We start from the raw sequence: 22,052 nt of genomic DNA on the forward strand, positions 1-22,052 counted from the left end.
AACCCCCAGCGCGGGTACAAATACCTGACCGTCCAATGCCTTGGGACGTCCTCCTGACGCGAAAGGCGAGGTGTGTAAATGTCATTTGTTATCGTGGCTGTTGTTTCGCCCACAAAATACACAGTCAATTCACTTTGAGACATCTCGATGACATGATAAGGCGCCTGCATCAAATGCAAAGGACTATTATTATTATTATTCAAATGGTTAAAGGAAAATGCCCGAGTTTGAGCAAAGGGAGGCAAAGGGCTGTTGGGAACCAGAATGGAAAGCTGCTGGTGACCTCTGTCATTCTCTCTTGTCTTACCAACTCCCTCACCCTCTTCAGCCAGAACCTGGGTGTTGGAATATTCATGGACGGCCCAATTTCCGAGATAGTTCAGAAACGTTGAGGAGGGAGGGAGGGAGGGAGGGAGGAAAGCGACAGAAGAAAGAAACAACAATAAATTGTGTGAGTGCACACAGCGCCTTTCACATCAGGAGGATGTCCCAAGGCGCTGGACAATGAGGGGTTTGTACCCGGCCCAGCTCCAGCTCAGGTGCAGATCCCTAACCGAACAGCATCCTCTTACGTGAAAGGCGCTGTCGTTTGCTGTTGTTGTTGTTGTTGAGATCAGAGGGAGGGGTGTGGGGTTAACGCGGGGCTCTGGGAGTGGGTGTGGACTCGATCGGCCGAATGGCCTCCTTCTACGCTGTAGATTTCTACGTCGGGAGTGAGGTCAGTCCGAAAGCTGAGATTGTACGAAGGTTGAGTCCTCGTGGGGATGTGTTAGTCTCAAAGCCGTTTTGCCGCTGATAGTCGCACAGAGCCAAACAATGAGCCCAGAGAAAAAGTTTTAATCAATGGGTATCCTTGGGGGCAGTTACTCTGAGCTGACGTGTTAGACACACAGGGATGGGGAACAGAGTCAATGATCAGAGTGTGTGAATTTCACACTGAGGGTTTATTTTTTTTAAGAAAGAAACAAATTTGATCGTGAAACCTACAATCGCTGTTGAATTTCGCGCAGTAAATCACAGGATGGATGGAGGCCTGGAGCGCAGGGATTAGAGCCCTCGCCTCGCGAGCGAGAGGACCCGGGTTCGATTCCCAGGCAGGTCAGGGCGAGACATTGGGCAAGTTTCCTCACTCCACACACACACACACACACACACCTCTGTTTACCAGCAGTCAGCAGGAACCTGGTTGTTAGGCGATTGGCGGAGATTAACAATCCCTTCCGAAACAAATAATAATAATAATAAATTTGGTCACTTCAACCCACGGCTGTTTGTGGGGGACGCTGCTGTGCGCAATCGGCTGCCGCGTTTCGCCCACAAAATACACAGTCACTTCGCTTTCCAATGTATCCTGTGAAGCGCTTCGAGACGTCGTTGTTAGACGTTGTTAGATCAAATGCCATTTCTTTAGATGTTTTATGTGGAGAGCTGCAGACACGAAGACTGAGCGATTCGGAAAGAAGTACACCGGGTAGAATCTTTTATCACACAAGGCAATAATTCTCCAGTAAACTGTTCTGTGTGTCTGGAGGTCAAAGCACTAACTAGTCTCCAGCGAATTCCTGATTTATTTCCTGTCCTACACAAGCATTCCTTGGTATAATTTTCCATTGATCGCGTTAATGAATTGTGCCTTTTCCTCTCTCTCTCTCTCTCTCTCTGTCTCTGACTCTCTCTCGGTGGTGGAATGAAGCGGTTCCAGCACACAGTTTTGTTTCTTGTGCTCACACGGCATCTGGTTTGACTGTGGCCTCTCTTCTTAGACGGTCAAATTCTCTGTTCTCCGAGATACCTCAGTTAGACCTTCTACTTTTGGCCCAAGAAAGGCATCGCATCAAATCACAACAAATCTACTACGAAATCTCTCACATTCCCCCCCCCTCTCCCCTCAGCCCCCCAATAAATAGTGGGGTCCTGTAGCTCAGTGGTTAGAGCACTCGCCTCGCAAGCGAGAGGACCCGGGTCTGCTCACCGGCAGTCAGTAGGAACCCGGTTGTTAGTCGATTGGCGGATCGCTTTTCCACGACTGTTTGTGGGGACGCTGCCGTGCACAATTAGTTGCCGCGTTTCGCCCACAAAATATACATTCAATTCACGTTTACAGTGTATGCTTTGAGACGTCTCGAAGTCGTGTGATTAGGCGCTGTGTCAAATTCGAGGATTATTATGATGATTAGCGTTAAGCAAAATCCCCGTGTTATTTTTCTTCCAAAGCCGTGTAAGGATCTTAACTTCTGACGCACAGCAACGAGCGTTTTTTTACGGATCCCCTTTCATGGCAGAGCCTTTGATAATGAATCTTCCAGCGCAGCCCTACGTTTGTGACTTCCAAAAGAGTCCTGTCGAGCTTGCTGCGAAATAACAAAAGTCATTGCAGGTGTCAAGGTTGATGGCGAATGCATTACTCGTCTAATTTGCCTAATCTAATTGGAGGTTATTGCACTCATTGCGTTTCCTATTAAAAGGCACCGGTTAAGGTTGAAAGTAACGGCATCCTGAGACACAGGGGACCTGTGGTGTATTTGGTTGGGTTCAGACAAGGTCAGCAATAAAACATGGAGACGGGCAAATTGGACTGTTTGGAGACTGCTAAAATATCACCTCTTTATATCAAACGGCGAGACAGACGGGCGCAGAACGACTGGTTAAGGCTGAACGCACGCCAACAGCTTAACTTTCTCTTCAGCCCTCGCTTTGCGTCGCGAGTGTTTTAGCCCTCGATAGTTTACCGGCCGCCCCCGATTTCGAACGGGAGGGACCGCAGGAAACCGTCGGGGCGCCAACAACTACAATTGGCGATAATAATTTTGATTCCCTTTCGATGTGGCGTCTTTCCCGCCGGGCGACATCTCAAAATGTTTCACTGGATTTACTGTAATAACAATGATAATAATAATAATAATAATCCTTTCCATTGGTGTAGCACCAAAGTCATGTCAATGGCAAGCTATGCTTTTTTTTTTAGCTGGTTACATTCCAGCAGTTACCTCTCCTCCCCCCCCCCCACCGCCCGCCCGCCCAATGCACACTCTGGGGTTTCCCCCCACACCCTCCAGAGCCTTGGCTCCTGTCAACCAGTGCTCTGGGTCGCTATCTTGCGTGAGGAGGTTGGGGGGGGGGATGGGGGAGGGGGGCAGTGTAAATGCATGTTGTTGTCGTTGTTAATATTTTCCGGAATTAGGTAAGTGAGATGCGTGGCTCCAGGGGAGAGAGTGTGTGTTGCATTCCAACAGTCTGTATTACATTATATAATATATATGTACAAAATACACAGTCAATTCACTTCACAGCGTATCCCGTGAAGCGCTTTGAGATGCCTCAACCGCATGATAAAGCGCTGTGTCAAACGCAAGGATTATTATTATTATTATTATTATTATGTATCGCTGGGATTTCCACGTGCAGGGTGGAATGCGTGGAATCCTCGCTTGGTGTGGAGACGGCCGAACCCCGAAGACCACAACGTCAGGAGGATAAATAACTGCAAAGTGCGGGGACCGGGTGCTTTGCGAGCGGAGCTGCTGTGGTTGAACACCCGGTCCCGATTCTCAAGTGTTAATGCGTGCTGTTGTTTTGGTTGTGCGCAGGAGCTGGTGGGAAGCAACCCTCCGCAGAGGAACTGGAAGGGAATCGCGATCGCCCTCCTGGTCATTATGGTCATCTGCTCACTGATCGTCACCTCTGTTATCCTCCTCACTCCAGGTAGAACTTCCTCTCCAACTCTTTGCTCCCCCCCCACGACTTAAAAACCATCCTGTTGTGCGTTCCCTCCAGGCTATATTGGAGTCCCCGGAGCTCGGGGGTTAGAGCACTCGCCTCGCAAGCGAGAGGACCCGGGTTCGATTCCCGGGCGGGTCAGGGGGAAACATTGGGCAAGTTTTCTTACCTCGCACACACCCACACACCCACACACCAATAGGAACTCTGTTTACCAGTAGGATCCCGGTTGTTAGTCGATTGGCGGATCGATTTTCCAAGGGTAATAATCCCTTAATAAAAAATTATAATTGCAATTTGCTCGCTTCCATCCACGGCTGTTTGTGGGGGACGCTGCTGTGCGCAATCGGCCGCCGCGTTTCGCCCACAAAACACACAGTCGATTCACTTTACAGCGTATCCCGCGAAGCGCTTTGAGACGTCTCGAAGACGTGATCAGGCGCTGTGTCAAATGCTGAGATTGTTGTTATTATTTTGGCTGTTTGTGGGACATTGCTGTGCGCGAATTGCCTACGCTGCTTGTCTTCAAAATGCACAGTAACAGTGTGAAGCACTTTGAGACAACCTCGTGACATGAAAGGGCGTTCCATCCAATGCAGGAATTATTATTTATCATCACCCCCTGGACCTACGCATTCAATTTTCTGCAAGATTCATTCAATATATGGAGCATTGATCTCAAAATCTAATAATCCCCAAATCCCTTTAGATTGACAAGTCCTGGTTTTCCTGTTTGAAAAAAATCCTCTGAAGATTTTTACTGTATCACCCGTGACCGGTAGATTATTCCACACATTCCACACATCAAGTCCCCAACATCAGAAGATCGCTTCGGATTAAGAAGTCCGGTTTGGTCAATCTGTGTGTTTTTTGTTTAACAAGTGAATGACGGTATTGTGGCCTCAACCGTCCTTCCTGGCAACGTGTCCCAGGCATTAATTACAACAACAACAACTTGCATTTATACAATGTCCCTGATCGCTCTAATTACCCTCTGGGTCACTTAAAATGCTACACATCTCTGTATGGTGTCCACTAAAATGTCTTCTCTCGAGACTGAAGACCTCTAGCCTGTCTAATTGTCCCTCACTGTGTCCTGTGAAGCGCTTTGAGGCATCTCGAAGACGTGATAAGGCTCTGTATCAAATGCGAGGATTATTATTATTATTATTATTATTACTACTATAGGGAGGCCATTCGGCCCATCGAGTCTGCACTGGCTCTCAGAAAAAGCTGTCTATTCAATCTATTCAATGCCCTGCTCTATCCCCATACCCCTTCTTCAAGTCGCTATCCTTCATATCCCTGTCTACGTCCCTCTTAAAAGTTACAGTAGACTCTAACTCTACCAGCAGCCTTGGCAGGGCATTCCGCGTCCCAACAACTCCCCCCAAAATGTCACTGTTCACTTCAACCCACGGCTGTTTGTGGGGACGCTGCTGTGTGCAGTTGGCTGCCGTGTTTCGTCCACAAAATACACAGTCACTTCACTTTGTGAAGATCTTTGAGACGTCTCGGAGACGTGATAAGGCGCTGTATCAAATGCCAGGATTCTTATTTATTATTAACTCACTGTGCGGAAAAAAAATTATTTCCTAACCTCTCGTTTACACTGCGCTCGTCTTACAACTTTGGCCCCAAGTCACTGACTCCCCTGTTCGCAGAACGGATACGATGTGAAACATGGACTCAAGATGATACCCAACAGATTGAAGGTGACATTACATTCAAAATGATACGAGGCAGATTCGATCCGACGCCCAATGCATTTGACAATCCACCCAGAATCTGCATGCTGCAACTGTGCATCCACATTTCGCCCCCTTGTGCCTTTGAAAAGAGCTTCAAGTGCCGTTTAGTACTGACTGATAAATAATAACAATCCCGGCAGTTGACACAGCGCCTGATCACGTCTTCGAGACGTCTCAAAGCGCTCCACAGGATACACCGTAAAGTGGATTGCCTGCGTATTTTCTAAGCGAAACGCGGCAGCCGACTGCGCACAGCAACGTCCCCACAGACCGTCGTGGATTGAGTGACCGAATTATTTTTATTTGTTTTGAAGTGATTATTATCCCCGGAAAAGTGATTCCCCCAATCCACTAACAACCGGGTTCCTACTGACTGCCGGTAAACAGAGGCGCGCGTGTGTGTGTGTGCGTCTGTGTGTGTGCGTCTGTGTGTGTGCGTGTGTGGAGTAAGGAAACTTGCCCAAGATTTCGCCCTGACCTGCCCGGGAATTGAACCCGGGTCCTCTCTTTAACATCGATGAAGCTCCTTAAAGACACTTAAAGAATTACTTCCCTCCAGAGCAGCAATAATCTATCTGATCTAATCCTTCGCTGGCTATTACAATCTCGCTGCGATGGCCTTTGATCGTGTAATGAAACAGTTCTACTGTTTCCCCCCCTGCTTATGTATTCTCCGTAACAAGCTGTCTGACTTTGTTCTTGTGTCAAAAAATAATGAGTTTAGGGGGAACGAGTTTCCTTTCTGCAAACTTCCTACCTGCTTTCTGATCTTTTTAATGGCACAGCCTGACATTGTTTCCCACGCATTCTTCCCGCTCCTCGAATAATTGCATCTTTCTCTTTGAACGCTCGGCTAAGCAATGAGTTCCGATGTATGTGAAGGTTTGTACGATGGCTCGATCCTTAAGGAAGGAGCTGTGATATTTTCCAATTATTTCCACTGTCCAGCATTGATGCTAATGAGAGGTTCAGATTCACAGAGGCGGAGGCCGCGATATAAATTCCACCCAGTAATAATGTGCCGAGAGACCTCCCAAGCCCCTGGACAGTCAGGGATCCACACCCGAGCAGGGGGTTGGGATCAGGAGGGGGCGGAGGGTACTGAAGGCACAGGAGGGTCTTCAGATGGGTCTTGAAGGAGGAGGGAGGGAGGGAGGGAGGGAGTTTCCAATTTAGCTTCCAAGTCCTGACCCGGGGCTTGAACCCACAACCAAAACACCTCGGAGAGTAAATTCTCTGAGGTGCTTTGAGTCGTCCTGAAGAACACGTGAAGAGCACTCTTTTCAAACGCAAGGATTAATATCATTACTAAACGGAACGCACAGAGGTTGTGTTTTCAATTTCAAAGTGTCGAGAGATACGCAATGAATCTGCTATAATAACAATAATAATCCTCACACTCGACACGGCGCCTGATCACGTCTTCGAGGCGTCTCAAAGCGCTTCACAGGATACACTGTAAAGTGAATCGACTGCGTGTTTTGTGGGCGAAACTTGGCAGCCGATGGCGCACAGCAGCGTCCCCCACAAACAGCCGGGGTCGAGCGAACCGACGAGACCCACATCTGTCTGGAATCTGAACAACTGGGTGTAAAATAACCCTTCATTTGCTTTGCGACACCAAAAGCACTTCAGCCGAGAATCCGTCTTGACACACGAAATGTTTGCAGGTATTCTCTGCCGGAATATCCCAGGTGTGATTCAAAGGCTTTCATTCGGCGATGGTCGTAAACCTTGCATTTGACACAGCTCTTTATCATGTCGTTCACAGAATCTACTGTAAAGTCAATTTGTGGGCGAAACGCGGCGGCCAATTCCGCACAGCAGCGTCCCCACAAACAGCCGTGGGTTGAGTGACCAATTCTTGTTTTTGGAGGGATTTTTACCCCCAGAAAGCAATCTGCCAATTGAGTACTTACTGGTGTTTAAACAGAGGCGCGCGTGTGTGTGTGTGAGTGTGTGTGTGAGTGTGTGTGAGTGTGAGTGTGTGTGTGTGAGTGTGTGTGTGAGTGTGTGTGTGAGTGTGTGTGTGTGAGTGTGTGTGTGTGAGTGTGTGTGTGAGTGTGTGTGTGTGAGTGTGGTGTGTGTGTGTGAGTGTGTGTGTGAGTGAGTGTGTGTGTGAGTGTGTGTGTGGAGTGTGTGTGTGTGAGTGTGGTGTGTGTGAGTGTGTGTGTGTGAGTGTGTGTGTGAGTGTGTGAGTGTGTGAGTGTGTGTGTGTGAGTGTGTGTGTGAGTGTGTGAGTGTGTGGTGTGTGGTGTGTGTGAGTGTGGTGTGTGTGAGTGTGTGTGTGTGTGTGTGAGTGTGTGAGTGTGTGTGTGTGTGTGAGTGTGTGTGTGAGTGTGTGGAGGTGTGTGGAGTAAGCAAACTTGCCCAACGTTTCACCCTGCCCGGGAATCGAACCCGGGTCCTCTCGCTCACCACTGAGCTACAGGACTCCAGCACAAAGGTGTCAGTTTGGCTCAGTTGATAGCACTCCCCCCGCTTCTGGCTCAGAAGGTTGTGGGTTCAAGCCCCAGATCAGGGGCCGGACTTTTTTATTTCGAAATGGACAGAAAAACGCAGCGCCGTTGGTAACGGATTTAATGTGGTCATTGTTATGTTTTTGTTATCCCCTCCACTCACTCTTTGGAGATTGCTTCCTGGATATAATAATGTAATAATAATCCAAATGCTTATATTTGGCCGAGGGGTTATATTTCACACATTGGGAGGGCGTCGCAACATATTTGGCCCACCAAATATACAGTCACTACGCTTCACAGTGTGTCCTGTGCAGCGCTTTGAGAGTCTCAAAGACGTGATCAGGCGCCGTGTCAAATGCCGGGATTATTATTATTGTTTTTATTACTGTAAAGTATAAACGAACGTGTGTTTTGTGGGCAAACTATTTGCGCCCAGCAATGTAACCTGCGAACATCGACGGGGACATCAATAATCTCCTCGGCCGCTGATGGTTAGAAACTTTCTAACTTTGTCCCTTGTCCTCGCAGTGGAAGACGACAGCCCGGCCAAGGACAAGGTGACCATTGCCGACCTCTTCAGCAAAGAATTCCAGATTCACGACGTGGAGGCAAGATGGATAAACAGTGAGTGTCTCCGGGAAGTCACTTGTGGGTGGGAGTGAGTCCAGTCGACCATATAGTTTGGTCGTAACACAACAGATCCCTTTTAAACCCCCACCAACCTGCACGCTCCCTCCTGACGTGAAAGGCTCTGGGCACATGTAACGTGTTGTTGTTGTTGTTGATCAGTTAATCCAGGCAAGCTTCCCGTATCCCTGCCCTCTCTGCACCGCCTTGTCGAGACGTCTCAAAGCGCTTCACAGCGTGCGCTGGAAAGTGGAGTGACTGTATAATTGTGGGGACCCTCTGCCTTTTTAGCGGAACAAACGTACGAGTGCGGAGAGGAGCTTTGGAGACGTGCGGTGGTTTGAAACGCAGCTGCCAATATTTCTTAGATTATCTTGTTACCAAACTGATTACCCCCCCACCCCACCCACCACACACACACACACACACACACACACACACCGGGCTTGCAGCTAAAAATGCCACATCTTGTTAACCAGAAATATTAAGAAATGTCTTACTGTGTTTACTGACGGATCGTTGCAACAGACAGAGCGGGTAATTTGGTTGACGTATCGCAATCGTAGGGAATAATTCCACCAGCACAACTGTGGGAATACGGATAGTTTGTGGTTTGCAATCGTGTAATAATAATAATAATAATCCTTGCATTTGATATAGCGCCTTATATATGGGGGGTGGGATCAGGAGGGGGTGAAGGGCGGTGAGGGGAGGGGGTAGGATGGTGACCGAAGGCGCGTGTCGAAAAGGTGGGTCTTGAGGACGGGTCTTGAAGGAGGCGAGGGAGTGGGAGGGGGCGAGGCGGAGGGACTGCGGGATGGAGTTCCAGAGGGTGGGGGCAGAGTGGCTGAATGGCGAGGCGGGGGGGACGTGAAGCAGGCCGGAGCCCGCTGAGCGGAGGGAGCGGGCGGGTTGATCGGGGGCTCGGAGGTCACAGAGGTAGGGAGGAGCGAGGCCGTGGAGGGCTTTGAAGAAGAGGACTGTTTTTTCTCTCTCTCATTTTGATGGAGCTTTCTTTTCTGTTGCTAACGGTTACGGTTCACTTAACCTGTGTGACGGTAGCGTGTGGTTTAACGCCGCGTGCAGCATCTCCAAAGCCCCGTTTGCTGGGAGAGGGCGTGAGGGGAATAGATAAACAGGGCATTGTGGTGTCCCAGAGAGGAGGTGGAGGAGACTTGACAATAGTTTGTTAATAATGAGCTTTAAATGTAATAAATGTATTCATGAGCTCGAAGCTCACAGTCGAGAAAGAATGAGTTCAGTCCCATCGCCATTTACATAGGGACGTACCAGATCACATATTAAAACCAAGCAGCTAATAATGCTGGGTAGATTATGATAATAATCGTCAAAAGATTATTATTTAACAGCAGCATTGAACTCACAAATGTTTTTCTAATAACACTGCAAGTGCAGCCCTGGGGGCAATCGGGTGCTGCGTTTCGGCCGCAACATACGCAGTCACTACACTCTACAGTGTATCCTGTGAAGCGCTTTGAGACGTCTCGAAGACGTGATGAGGCGCTGCGTCAAATGGAACGGTCAGTAATATTATTATCGTTTGCCAAGCACTTTGGGACATCCTCCTGACGTGAAAGGTGCAATAAAAGTGTAAATTCTATTGCATTATATATATAAAAAAAACTCTCCCTCGACGTATGGTTGTTTTTTTTGGGGGGAAGGGGTGGGGGAGGGAGGTGGGGGGAGCTATGTGTATAAATGTCTGCCGCCTTGAATTCCTGTGAGACGGCTTGAGATGTGATGACGTGATAAGGCGCCGAAAAAGAAAGAAATGCAGATGCTTTCTTTCTTAATCCGTCGCCTTATCTCGTGCTGTGTTTCGCTGCTGCCTTCCCACAACCTTTCTCATTTAGATTAGCGCAAATCGAAAGTCTGGAAATATATATAGCGTGCAGCACAACCCCAAATCATCGAGCTGGGATTCTCAGCTATAATCCATAAACCCAGGCACTGGAGTTGGAATCTCAGCTCTGTCCGGAGGGAGGAGGTGGATTAATGGACCTGGTGGAGAGAGGGTTGAAGTCCATGCGGGTGGGTAAGTGGGGGAGCAATCGGGAACCAGGGACGGTCAAAGTTAGAAGAGCCTTAACCTTACCTCTTTGATCTCCACGAGAGCGAGTGCTGTCTGGCCAAGCTTTCCCGGGACCACCCTCCCCGTTAGTTAGTTAGTTAGTTAGTTAGTTAGGGCTTTGGCTGCGGGGTTACCAGGAGCTGAGGGGGAGGATTCCCTGCCCCCAGTGACCGGTCGGCCCTTCCAGGATCTGCCGATGGATGAGCCAGGGCCGGGCTGAGCTGCCATCAGCCGTGAGTGCCCTGGGACACTGCGGCCCCTCCTGGCTCAGGAGCCGGGGGCTGGAGACCGGCACAGGGAAGGGCGGCTCGATTCCGAAATTCCGTCGCCAAACGGGGCCAATTCAGCTCTGAGGAGACCCCACTTACCTCCCTTTTTTTTTAGAGAGGAAGGTTGTCCAAGGAGGACAGTCATTAGCTGGTCGTCCGACGTAGAAAAATCCAACAGTGAACAACTCGAGGGCAATAAAACTCCAAAAGACACAAAATAGTTTTTCCTCCTCCCGGGTAATAAATTGTAAAATAAATAAATAAAAAGCTGTCCGGAGGAGGCCTCGTTGATCGCTCAGCTCCGCGGCTTCACACAGTCCCGTGTCTTGATTGAAGACCGTGACTTGCAAATGCTGAATTTAATCTGTCAGACAAATGGGAGACATTGTCTAAGGGGATTTAAAACATCCTCCTCTGTCTGCTCCCCTACCAGCCTCCGCAGTGTACGTACCGCAGAGGTGACCATGTTAAATACGTAGAATATGCTACCGGATACGAACAGTGTCCCAGAGATTAACTGCAGTTAATCCTTCATGTCGCCCCCCCCCCCCCCGAGCTAACTTCTCAACCGTTCACCTTTCTTTTCAGGCGGTGTCGAAGCCGGTGTGTGTGTGTGTGTGTGTGTGTGCCCCTCGCGTGCAGGACGCTCTATAAATGCAATTGTTATTATTACGCAAACACCTACTGATAACACAAAGAAATGTCATCAGAATTGGTTTGGAACATCACAACCGTGCAATAGAGTTTTTTTTTCTTTGAAAGTCGCACTGTTTTCATGTTTCTTTTTTCTACTTTCGACTATTTTCGGTGCCTCGGGACGTCCTCCCGCGGTGAAAGGGTCCTACGCAAATCTAATTTTGTACGGTGTTATTTTATTATTGTGTTGTGCCGTTTGCTGCCGCTGCAGCTTTATAGTCCTGGACGCAATAACGAAAGGCGCAATGAAATTACGCAGAGCGGCCGAAAGAAAGGGTAAAACGCGATCTAGTCTGAGCTGGGGGTCGGGCGGGTGGTGGGGGGTTGGGGGGGGGTCTTCGGGGAGGCAAGTTCATGAACGGTGGCTCTTGATCCTGTGGCTGAGGGTTTAGACTGTATCTGCCTCGCGCTCGGCTGATGCTGAGCAAGTCTGACAGAGCCACGATCAAACAGCAACAACAACTCACGTTCACGCTGCTCCCCTCCACGAGGGCTCGTGTCCCGGAGCACTTGACCGTGGCGGAGTCTGACCCCGAGCCAAGAGGGGCGGAGGGAGGGAGGGAGGGGCGGAGGGAGGGAGGGAGGGTAAATGCAATAATCCTTGCATTTGATAACGGCGCCTCATCGCGTCTTCGAGACGTCTCAAAGCGCTTCACCGGATACACTGTAAAGTGAATCGACTGTGTGTTTTGTGGGCGAAACGCCCGCAGCCGATTGCGCACAGCAGTGTCCCAACCGTGGGTTGAAAGCGACCATTTTATTATTATTATTATTTTTTGAAGGGATTATTACCCCCGGAAAAGCGATCCGCCCATCAACTAACAACCGGGTTCCTACTGACTGCCGGTAAACAGAGGCGCGTGTGTGTGTGTGTGTGTGTGTGTGGAGTGAGGAAACTTCCCCAATGTCTCGCCCTGACCTGCCCGGGAATCAAACCCGGGTCCTCTCGCTCGCGAGGCGAGAGCTCTAACCCCTGAGCTCCTGGGGACTCCAAAAGCCTCAGTATCATTCGGGGGAATTAATTAAACAGGAGTGGGTTTAGGGTCAGGGCGAGGAAGCTATTTTGGTAGCGAGCGTTTGGGGTCTAATAAAACGAGTGGATTTTACCGCATCACCTGAGCTGTAATCTTTTAGAAAACATATCTGGCTGAGGAGCGACAGTGAGGATCCCTGGAGTCAGTGTCTGTCTGAAGATTAAGCAGGTGTCTAACTACTAACCGCCAGCAAGCGACACACATGATAACCTTGAAATGGGTTGAAACACTCAGCCTCTGTCCCTTACTCGGCGACTTATTTGATTTGACTAATTTCTCCCGCTTTCTCCACCTCCCAGGTCATTTTTTTAACAGCCGGGCGTTCCACAAACGGCCGTGGATGGAGCGAATTTTTTTCTTTTCAAGGGATTTATTTCCCTGCGATCTGGCCCATCGACTAACGAGCGGGTTCCCACTTACTGATAGGTAAAACCGAGCCGCGCCACGCCCGCGCGCGCGTGTGTGGAGAGTAAGGAAACTTGGCCTGAGCTCTTGACCCGCCCGGGAATCGAACCCCCCCCCCCCTCGCTGGCGAGGCGATCTCTCTAACCGCTACGCTACGGAGACTCTGTGGATAAAAGGAAAGAGAGAAGGGAGTTTCTGAAGCTGTGCTGTCCCCAACAGATAAATTGGTCGTCTACTTTCCCGCTGTTTGAATAACCCGTTCTGCACAATTCGCTGCCGTTTCCGCCAATAAATCACAAGTTTGGATGACTCTCGCGTTTGACGTGTAAAGCACTTTCAGCCGTTCTTTTGCTCTCTATCAAACGCGCGGGCTATTATTATAACCCACCTCGTCGCACGAAATGTCACAGGTATCTAGGGTAATTGGTGTCTGCCTCCGAGATGTTTGTGTGGGTGAGAGAGAGAGAAAGGTAATATCAGAAACAGAATCCTACGGTTGACATTTCCCTCTCTTCTTGACTTCCCAGGGGCTCGGTATCTAATTGTACTGTTCTCTCGGCCTGAGATCATTTCATTTCACTCAAGCCCAGAATGGGATCGAACCTACAACCTTCCCTGTCTGTGTGACCTCGAGTCCCTTATACATGATATCAATGCAAAGGCCTCAGTAAAGTCACTGAGGAGACGTCACAGCAATGAGAAGTCGAACCGATTTCTCACGACCAAGAAGAGATAATAATAATCCTATATTAATAATATTAACAATAATAATCCTATAACGACGATACTCCTATAATAATTGTAAAGCAATAATATTAATAATAATGACCTTATATTAAGAATGATGTTAATAATGTCATAAAATAATAATAATAATAATAATCTTTGCATTTGATATAACGCTTTTCACGTCGGGAGGATGTCCCAAAGCGCTTCACAGAACACACTAAAGTGAATTGACTGTATATTTGTGGGCGAACGCGGCAGTCAATTGCGCACAGCAATGTCCATAATACCAATAATAATCAAACAGTGGTGGATTGAGTGACCAAATTATTATTGTTATTTTTTTAACCAATTAACTAACAACCGGGTTCCTACTGACTGCTGGTAAACAGAGGTGTGTGTGTGTGTGGAGTGAGGAAACTTGCTCAACCCTTCGCCCTGACCTGCCCGGGAATCGAACCCGGGTCCTCTCGCTTGACCAGCCCAGTTCCTCCACAAACACACAGTCACTGCACTACACAGTCAAATGCTGTAAAGCACTTGGTGACGTCTGAATGAGGTGATAAAGCGCTGTATAAAACATTATATCCTTAAACGGGCAGAAGGTACCTCCATTTAAAATCTCGTCTGCAGGACAATTCCTCCAACTTTGGGATATCACTAGGTTTCCAAATCCCTTCATGCCCTCACACCAATAGCCCACCCACCCCCCCCCCCCGCGTCTCGAGTGCTTACCCCCCCACCCACTCCACCACTTCTGCCTCCACTCGACCAGCTCCGGCCTCCTGTTTATCCCTCGTCTTCTCCGCTCCACCATCACTTGCCGTGCCTCTTGTCACTCCCTCCCTCTCACTCCCTCCGCCTCGCCCCCCCCCCTCCCTCCCCACTTCCAAATCCCGCCTAAAGACCTTCCTTTTTGATCATGTTTACAGCCAACTCCCCCCCCACCCCCCCCACTCCCTCCCTCCCTCCCCGTCAAGCTCTCCGGGACTCTATACCCCGCGTCAAAGGACGCTGTGTAAAAGCAAGTTGTTGTTGTTGAGCGGTGTTCGCTGATGCTCACTGTCTGATCGAGGCAGTGCTGTGTGGCTCCTCGAGGAGCTGAGAGGGAGACCTCTGGTCCGATGCATCGTTAAACACTGCAAGTCCGTCCGAAAATGTTTGTTCAGGTGGAACCGCAGTGGGAGGAACAGAGAAATCCACTGTGACTCGGAGCAGAAAGTGAGTGAGTTATCTGTAAGGCCGCAGAGACGAGACAAGTCATGTGTGAACTTCAGTCAGTGATGACGTGCTTCAGAGAAAGGAGAGAGAGAAAGAGAGAGAGACAGAGGAGAGTTAGATGCACAATAGAGGAAGCTGGAACTGCAGAGGATAGTGAGACTGTGGAACTCGGTGCCTGAAGCAGTGGTTGAATCAGAGAGTGTAAATAATAATAATAATAATAATAATAATCATCTGTCAATTTATACAGCGCCCGATCACGTCTTTGAGACATCTCAAAGCACTTCACAGAATATACTGTAATGTGAATTGACTGTACGTTTTGTGGGCGAAACGCGGCAGCCAATTGCACACAGCAGCGTCCCCCACAAACAGCCGCGGGTTGAAGTGACCAAATTATTTTTATTTATTTTGAAGGGATTATTAGCCCCGGAAAAGCGATCCGCCAATCGACTAACAACCGGGTTCCTACCGACTGCCGGTAAACAGAGGCGCGTGTGTGTGTGTGTGTGTGGAGTGAGGAAAGTTGCCCAATGTCTCGCCCTGACCTGCCCGGGAATCGAACCCGGGTCCTCTCGCTCGCGAGGCGAGGGCTCTGACCCCTGTCATGGCCAACAATCCTCCCAGATAAAATTGGCTGCCAAGTTCATCCCACAAACGCGCTTCACAGCAAATCCTACGAAGCAGTTTGAGACTTTTCGACAACGTGATAAGGCGCTATATCAAAGGAGGAATTATTAGTGTTAAAACATGCCGCATGCCCTGCTCGGTCCTGGTGTTTGATTTAACATGGTAAATAGATTTGTTGCGATTCAAAATAGACAGTGATCTGAAATTATATGGATATTTTACAGTAAATCCTATGAAGCACTTTGAGATTTCCTCCTGACACGAAAGGCACCACCAATATATTAAGCATTATTATTTATTGGACCCGCACTGACCCACAATGCGAGGATCTTCACAAGTGATAAGAAGCTGCTTTAATGTAATGATAAATAATAATAATTATAGTAATAATCATCATCGTTGCATTTGATATAGCGCCTTGTCACATCTTCGAGACGTATCAAAGCGCTTCACGGGATATACGGTAAAGCGCAGGGACTTTGTGTGTGTGTTTTTGTGGGTGAATCCAGCTGCCAAGTTGACAATAATAATTTAAATCCTCGCTCATCACGTCGCCGAAATACCTTTTGCTGTGCGTCAAGAGCCTGTGTGTATTCGTTGGCAAACGTGGCGGCCAATTTGCTCAGGGCAGTGTCCCACAAACAGCCATGGAGCGAGTGACCAGTTTTATTTGGGGGATTGTTGGTCAGGACACCGGAAGAGAGAAACTCCCTTTTTTTTTCCGGTCGGGATCTTTAACATTCACAGACAGAGGGGGTCTGTTCGAACAAATTTACAGCAAAATGAGTTCTATTGTGGAGTCCCCTGGAGCTCTGGGGTTAGAGCCCTCGCCTCGCGAGCGAGAGGACCCGGGTTCGATCCCCGGGCAGGTCAGGGTGAGACATTGGGCAAGTTTCCTCACTCCACACACCCACACACACACTCACACACACGCGCGCCTCTGTTTACCGGCAGTCAGTAGGAACCCGGTTGGTAGTCGATTGGCGGATCGCTTTTCCAGGGGGAAAATATATTCCCTTCAAAAAGCAATAATAACCTGGTCACTCAACCCACGACTGTTTGTGGGGATTTACGCTGCTGTGCGCAATTGGCTGCCGTGTTTCGCCCACAAAAAATATACAGTCACTACACTTAACAGTGTGCCCCGTGAAGCGCTTTGCGACGTCTCGGAGACGTGATCAGGCGCCGTATCAAATGTCAGGATTGTTATCGTTGTATCATGTGAAAGGCGCAGGACAGTAACTTATTGTCATTCCCGCAGTAGCTGTTTCTTCTCAAATCGATCCCCTGAATGTGCCTTTGCATCGATAAACCTTATTACTTTCTTCGAGATGAAATCTATTCTGACCTCACTCCTTCGCTGTTAAATTTTATTAGTCTCCCCCCGCCCCCGTCCCCCACCTCCCACTCAAAAAAATTTGACATTTATGGTGCACTACACATATACCCTTCTGATTGCACATAAAGCTGCTTCTGCCACTTTGATTTCAAGATCCTCGCGCACTCCTTTTCAAATCCCTTCACCCTCCGTCACCGCCATACTTCTCCCACCTGCTTAGACCCCCCTCCCCCCCCCAACCCACAACTCCGCTTGACTGGCTCCGGCCTCCTGTTTATCCCTCGTGCCCTCCGACATCGTCGAGACGTCTCAAAGCGCTTCACGGGACACACTGTGAAGCGCACAGCGACGTCCCCACAAACAGCCGTGGGATTGAGTGACCAAATTATTACTAAGAGAGGGAAGAGGGTGAGTGAGGGAGGGAGTGAGTTGGGGAGGGAGGGAGTGAGTGAGTTGGGGAGGGAGTGAGTGAGTTGGGGAGAGAGTGAGTGAGTGAGTGAGTGAGGGAGGGAGGGAGGGAGGGAGGGAGGGATCTCATTCTGCAATCAGACAGCAACAGTCTCACATGCTGAGAGGAAAGCTGAAGCTCTGTAACATTAATTAATGCCACAGGGAAGTCACTTTGAAGGATCTGTTGCCAAAATATTTAATTTATCACCTTGTTTACACCGAGGATTTGTAGGTGTGAATAATGATACATCTGTTTGCGAATTTATCGGCCTGATTAGCTATTTGTGCGGGAGACGAACGTGGCTGAGCGGAATTAATTGAACGACCATTTAAATCAGATTCCGAGAGAATTAGCAGATTTGGACGCCAATGGAATTTTAGTGAGGAAATGCTCCTCCTCTTCGTTAGAACAGGTTATCTCACCGCTTGTTAATGTGCTAATTGCCTCCCCTTCGCACCCCATTCTCTCTCTCCGTTGCCCCTGCCCCTTATTTCCCTTCCCCTAATCCCCCTTTCCCCCCACCGCCACCCCACCCCCATTTTCTCGCCCCCATCCCTGGAGTCCTGTGGCTCAAGTTTCCTTACTCCACACAACAACAACAACCGCCGCCACCACGACAAATCGCATTTACACATCAGGAGGAACAGTAGGATTCCTATTTCTTCAACCCACAGCCTTCTGACTCACAGGCACGAGGCCCTGCACTTGTGTCAGGCTGTCACACGCGTTACGGCCATGGTAGGGTTACAACGACAACAACAACTGACCCCCGAGCCGGGGGGAGAGGGAGGGAGGAATGAGGGAGGGAGGGAGAGAGGGAGGGGGCAAGTGACTGTGATCAAAAGGAAGGTCTTCAGGTGGGATTTGAAGGTGGGGAGGGGGCGAGGCGGAGGGATTGAGGGAGAGTTCCAGAGTTTCGGAGCGTAGTGTAGAGGCTGAAGGCACGGCCACCGATGGTGGAGTGGAGAGGGTGAGGGACGGACAGGAGGCCGGAGCCAGCCGAGGGGAGGCAGCTAGTGGTGGTGGTGGCGGGGGGAGTGGGGAGTAAGCAGGTCGGAGGGGTAGGGAGGGAGGTGGCAGGGAATGAAGTGATTTGAAAATGAGCTACTAAACTGGCATCGGCACAAAGGCACTCGGGCATCGCAAGGTCATTGTTTGACCGGCCTGTGCACAATAATACCACGTGTTTCAAAGTAATGAAGAGAATACATCTGATTCCCAGATTGTTTCCACCAAGTGACTGCGGAGTAATTAAAGCATCAATAAAACAGTAAATGAACCATCGCAAACACATTAGAGGAATGTGCGATGGAAGAACTTGAACGGTGATACAGAGCACAGTGGTTAGCGAGAACAATCTCAGTACGGAACAGTCATCCTTTCAGGAGCAGTGCTGGAGCTCAGGGGTTAGAGCACTCGCCTCGCAAGCGAGAGGATCCGGGTTCGATTCCCGGGCAGGTCAGGGGGAAACATTGGGCAAGTTTCCTCACTCCACACACACACACACACACACACGGCTCTGTTTACCAGCGGTCAGTAGGAACCCGGTTGGTAGTTGATTGGCAGATGGCTTTTCCAGGGGGAATAATTGCTCAAAAATAGAATAAATTGGTCATTTCAATCCACGGCTGTCTGTGGGGACGCTGCTGTGCGCGATTGGCTGCCACATTTCGCCCACAAAAATGTACAATCAATTCGCTTTGCAGTGTATCCTGTGAAGTGCCTTGAGACGTCTCGAAGATGTTAAGGCGCTGCGTCAACAACAAAATTACATTTGTATAGTGCAAAAGCAAGGATTATTATTATCATCATCCGGATACTAGAACAAGAGAACATAGGTACATAGATAGGTTTAGGGTTGCGAAGGGCAATTTCAGGACAGATAACAGGAAGCGTTTCTTTATCTAGAGGGTAATTAATGACTGGAACAGGTTCCCTGGAAGGGTGATTAAGACCAGGACATTTCTTTTAACAAAAACGCTTGATGTTGTGGCGGGAAGATGGTAGGATCGCTGTTTTGGAACTGATGAGATTAAATGGACTGAAGGGTCTTCTTTATCTGAACCAATTTGTCATCTCGGGATACTTTGCATCTGTCCAGATCAATTGCCGTCACCACGTGTGGTGTGAGACTGGGCTGCTCTGTGACATGAAGCACTTTCAATCACCCTCAAGTCTGCCGTTCATCAACAAGATGAATCCTCGATCTCATGAGGCAGAAAGCTTCGCTCTCTATCTGGCAGAAGTAACTCTCTCTCAGCTCATATGTGTAAATCACTTTCGAACACACACCTGTCACAGTAATACCAGCAGTTGATATTTCTTTGGTTAGCTGGGTGTCTGATACCTTCGGAAAGCACCTTGTGGAGTCCTGTAGCTCAGTGGTTAGAGCGCTCGCCTCGCAAGCGAGAGGACCCGGGTTCGATTCCCGGGCAGGTCAGGGCGAGACATTGGGCAAGTTTCCTCACTCCACACACACACACACACGCACGCCTCTGTTTACCGGCAGTCAGGAGGAACCCGGATGTTAGTCGATTGGCGGATCACTTTTCTGGGGGTTAACAGCTCCTTCAAAAAATAATAATAACATTAATAACTTGGTCTCTTAATCCGCGGCTGTTTGTGGGGACGCCGCTGTGCGCAATCGTCTGCCGTGTTCCGCCCACAAAATATACAGTCAATTCGCTTTGTGGTATAATGCTTTGAGACGTCTCAAAGACATGATAAGGCGCTGTATCAAATGCGAGGATTAGTATTATTATTATCTAAGGGAAACTACTGAGTCCTGCAAATGCATTCTGATTTAAATTCCTTGGGCAACCCAACCTAACCTAGCTAGAGGCAACACAGCAGCCATTTGTGCACAGTAATGTCCAACTAGTGATGAATCAACAACAACAAAATTACATTTATAGCGTGCCTTTCACGTCGGGAAGACGGGTGTATGGGGGGCAGAGAGGCTGAAAGCCCGGCCACCAATGGTAGAGCGGGTCGGGCGGGAGCCATGGAGCAGGCCGGAGCCCGCTGGAGGGAGCGGGCAGATTGGTAGGGAGACAACAGGTCGGAGAGGTAGGAGGGGGCACGACCATGGATGGCCTTGAAAGTGAGGATCTTGAATTCGATCTTCTGGGGGACGGGGAGCCAGTGGAGTCGGGTGGGAGTGATGGGGTCACGGAGCCTGGTGCGTGAGAGTACATGAGCTGCAGAGTTTTGGATGATAGAATAGAGGTGGGGGCTGGGCGGGAAGGGGGTGGGGAGTATAAAAAGAAACATGCATTGCCCTAATCACGTGAGCAGGCGTATCTCTGGGAAGTTACTATCTTCTGCGTCATTTGCATCAATCGTCGCTGATGTGAAGGAGTGAGCGGCGGGTGGGGGGGGGGGGGGGGGGAGGAGGGTGGGTGAGGGGGAAATGAGATTCAACAACGACCTTGTTCAGCTGCGGTGACAACCATAAATCAGCCGGAGATTTCTCATCTGTGTGTTGGACAGGATTCATTACCGCCAAAGTTCTAAGCACCGTATCTTGTCTTTGATTGAAGTTACATATCATTAAAAACTCGCCGTGTCTCGCTTTCCTCGTCTAATGCATTCCCTGTCAGTGGCTCGCGATGTGCCCATTACTCAGAGCCCAGGCCCATGTTCCTCCGGTGAGGAGTGGGGGGTGAGTAGGTGGGCGGGTGGGGCGGGTGGGGGATTTAAAATTAATTTAACCGTTGGTACCCGGCCGCCAAACTAACAACCACCACCACCATCACAACGCATGAAGTTTACACACGGCATCTTTCACGTCAGGAGAATGTACGTCCCAAGGCGCTGACAGTCAGCCATTGGGATCTGGAGGGAGGGGGAGGGTAGGGGGGTAGGAGGGTGAACGAAGGCGCGGTTGGTCGAAGAGGAGGGTCTTGAAGGAGGCGAAGGAGGGAGGGAGGACAAGTGGGGGTGGTGGGGGTGTGAGGCGGAGGGACTGTGGGATGGAGTTCCAGAGGGTGGGGGGAGGATAGAGAGGCTGAAGGCCCGTCCGTCGATGGTTGGGCGGGCGAGGCGCGGGACGTGAAGTAGGCCAGAGGGAGCGGACAGGTTGGCAGGGAGTTAGGAGGTCACAGAGTCTGAACAGTATTCCAACACACCCCCCCCCACCACCCACCCTCCTCCCCACCTCCGTATATTGCGTGAAGCGCTTTGAGACGTCTAGAAGACGCGCCAAGGCTCTATATCATATGCCAGGATTATTATTATCGCACACTCTGGGGGTTCTCCGAGCCTCAGCCAACCCTGTGCCCAATACTCTTTGACATTAGGTGGAAAAAGTTCCCTTTACTCAGTGCATTCTGTGAAGTGCTTTGAGTCGTCTTAATGACGGCGTAAGGCGGAATATTAAATGCAAGGATTTTTATTACTAATAAACCCAGCAAAGCAATTTATTGAGTAATGAGCTGCAACCTAGTGCTGCAGTAATGAATATCGGTGGACGCCTCAGTGCGCAAACGCTGTTTGCCACAAGATCATATGAAAGCAGCTCATTTCTGAATTATTTATGCTGTGAAGATAAACATCGCTAATAAAGAGGGAAATTGCATTTCAACTCAAGGTACCGCATATGAATATGCATCAGCCTCGTCACTCCCTCTG

General features: G+C 49.4%; 1 protein-coding gene across 3 annotated transcripts in view; it reads left to right on the top strand.

The window, feature by feature from the left end:
• LOC103189623 (dipeptidyl aminopeptidase-like protein 6) overlaps positions 1-22,052 on the top strand; it is a 200,011-nt gene that overhangs the window by 140,965 nt on the left and 36,994 nt on the right. For all 3 annotated transcript variants that reach the window (XM_042332321.1, XM_042332320.1, XM_042332322.1), the window contains exons 2-3: positions 3,588-3,702; positions 8,459-8,554. In XM_042332321.1, coding sequence (XP_042188255.1) covers positions 3,588-3,702; positions 8,459-8,554 — 211 coding nt within the window. The remainder of the gene's footprint in view (positions 1-3,587; positions 3,703-8,458; positions 8,555-22,052) is intronic.

Source organism: Callorhinchus milii, unplaced genomic scaffold (genome assembly GCF_018977255.1).
Source record: "Callorhinchus milii isolate IMCB2004 unplaced genomic scaffold, IMCB_Cmil_1.0 Scaffold2, whole genome shotgun sequence".
NCBI classification, from domain to species: Eukaryota; Metazoa; Chordata; class Chondrichthyes; order Chimaeriformes; family Callorhinchidae; genus Callorhinchus; species Callorhinchus milii.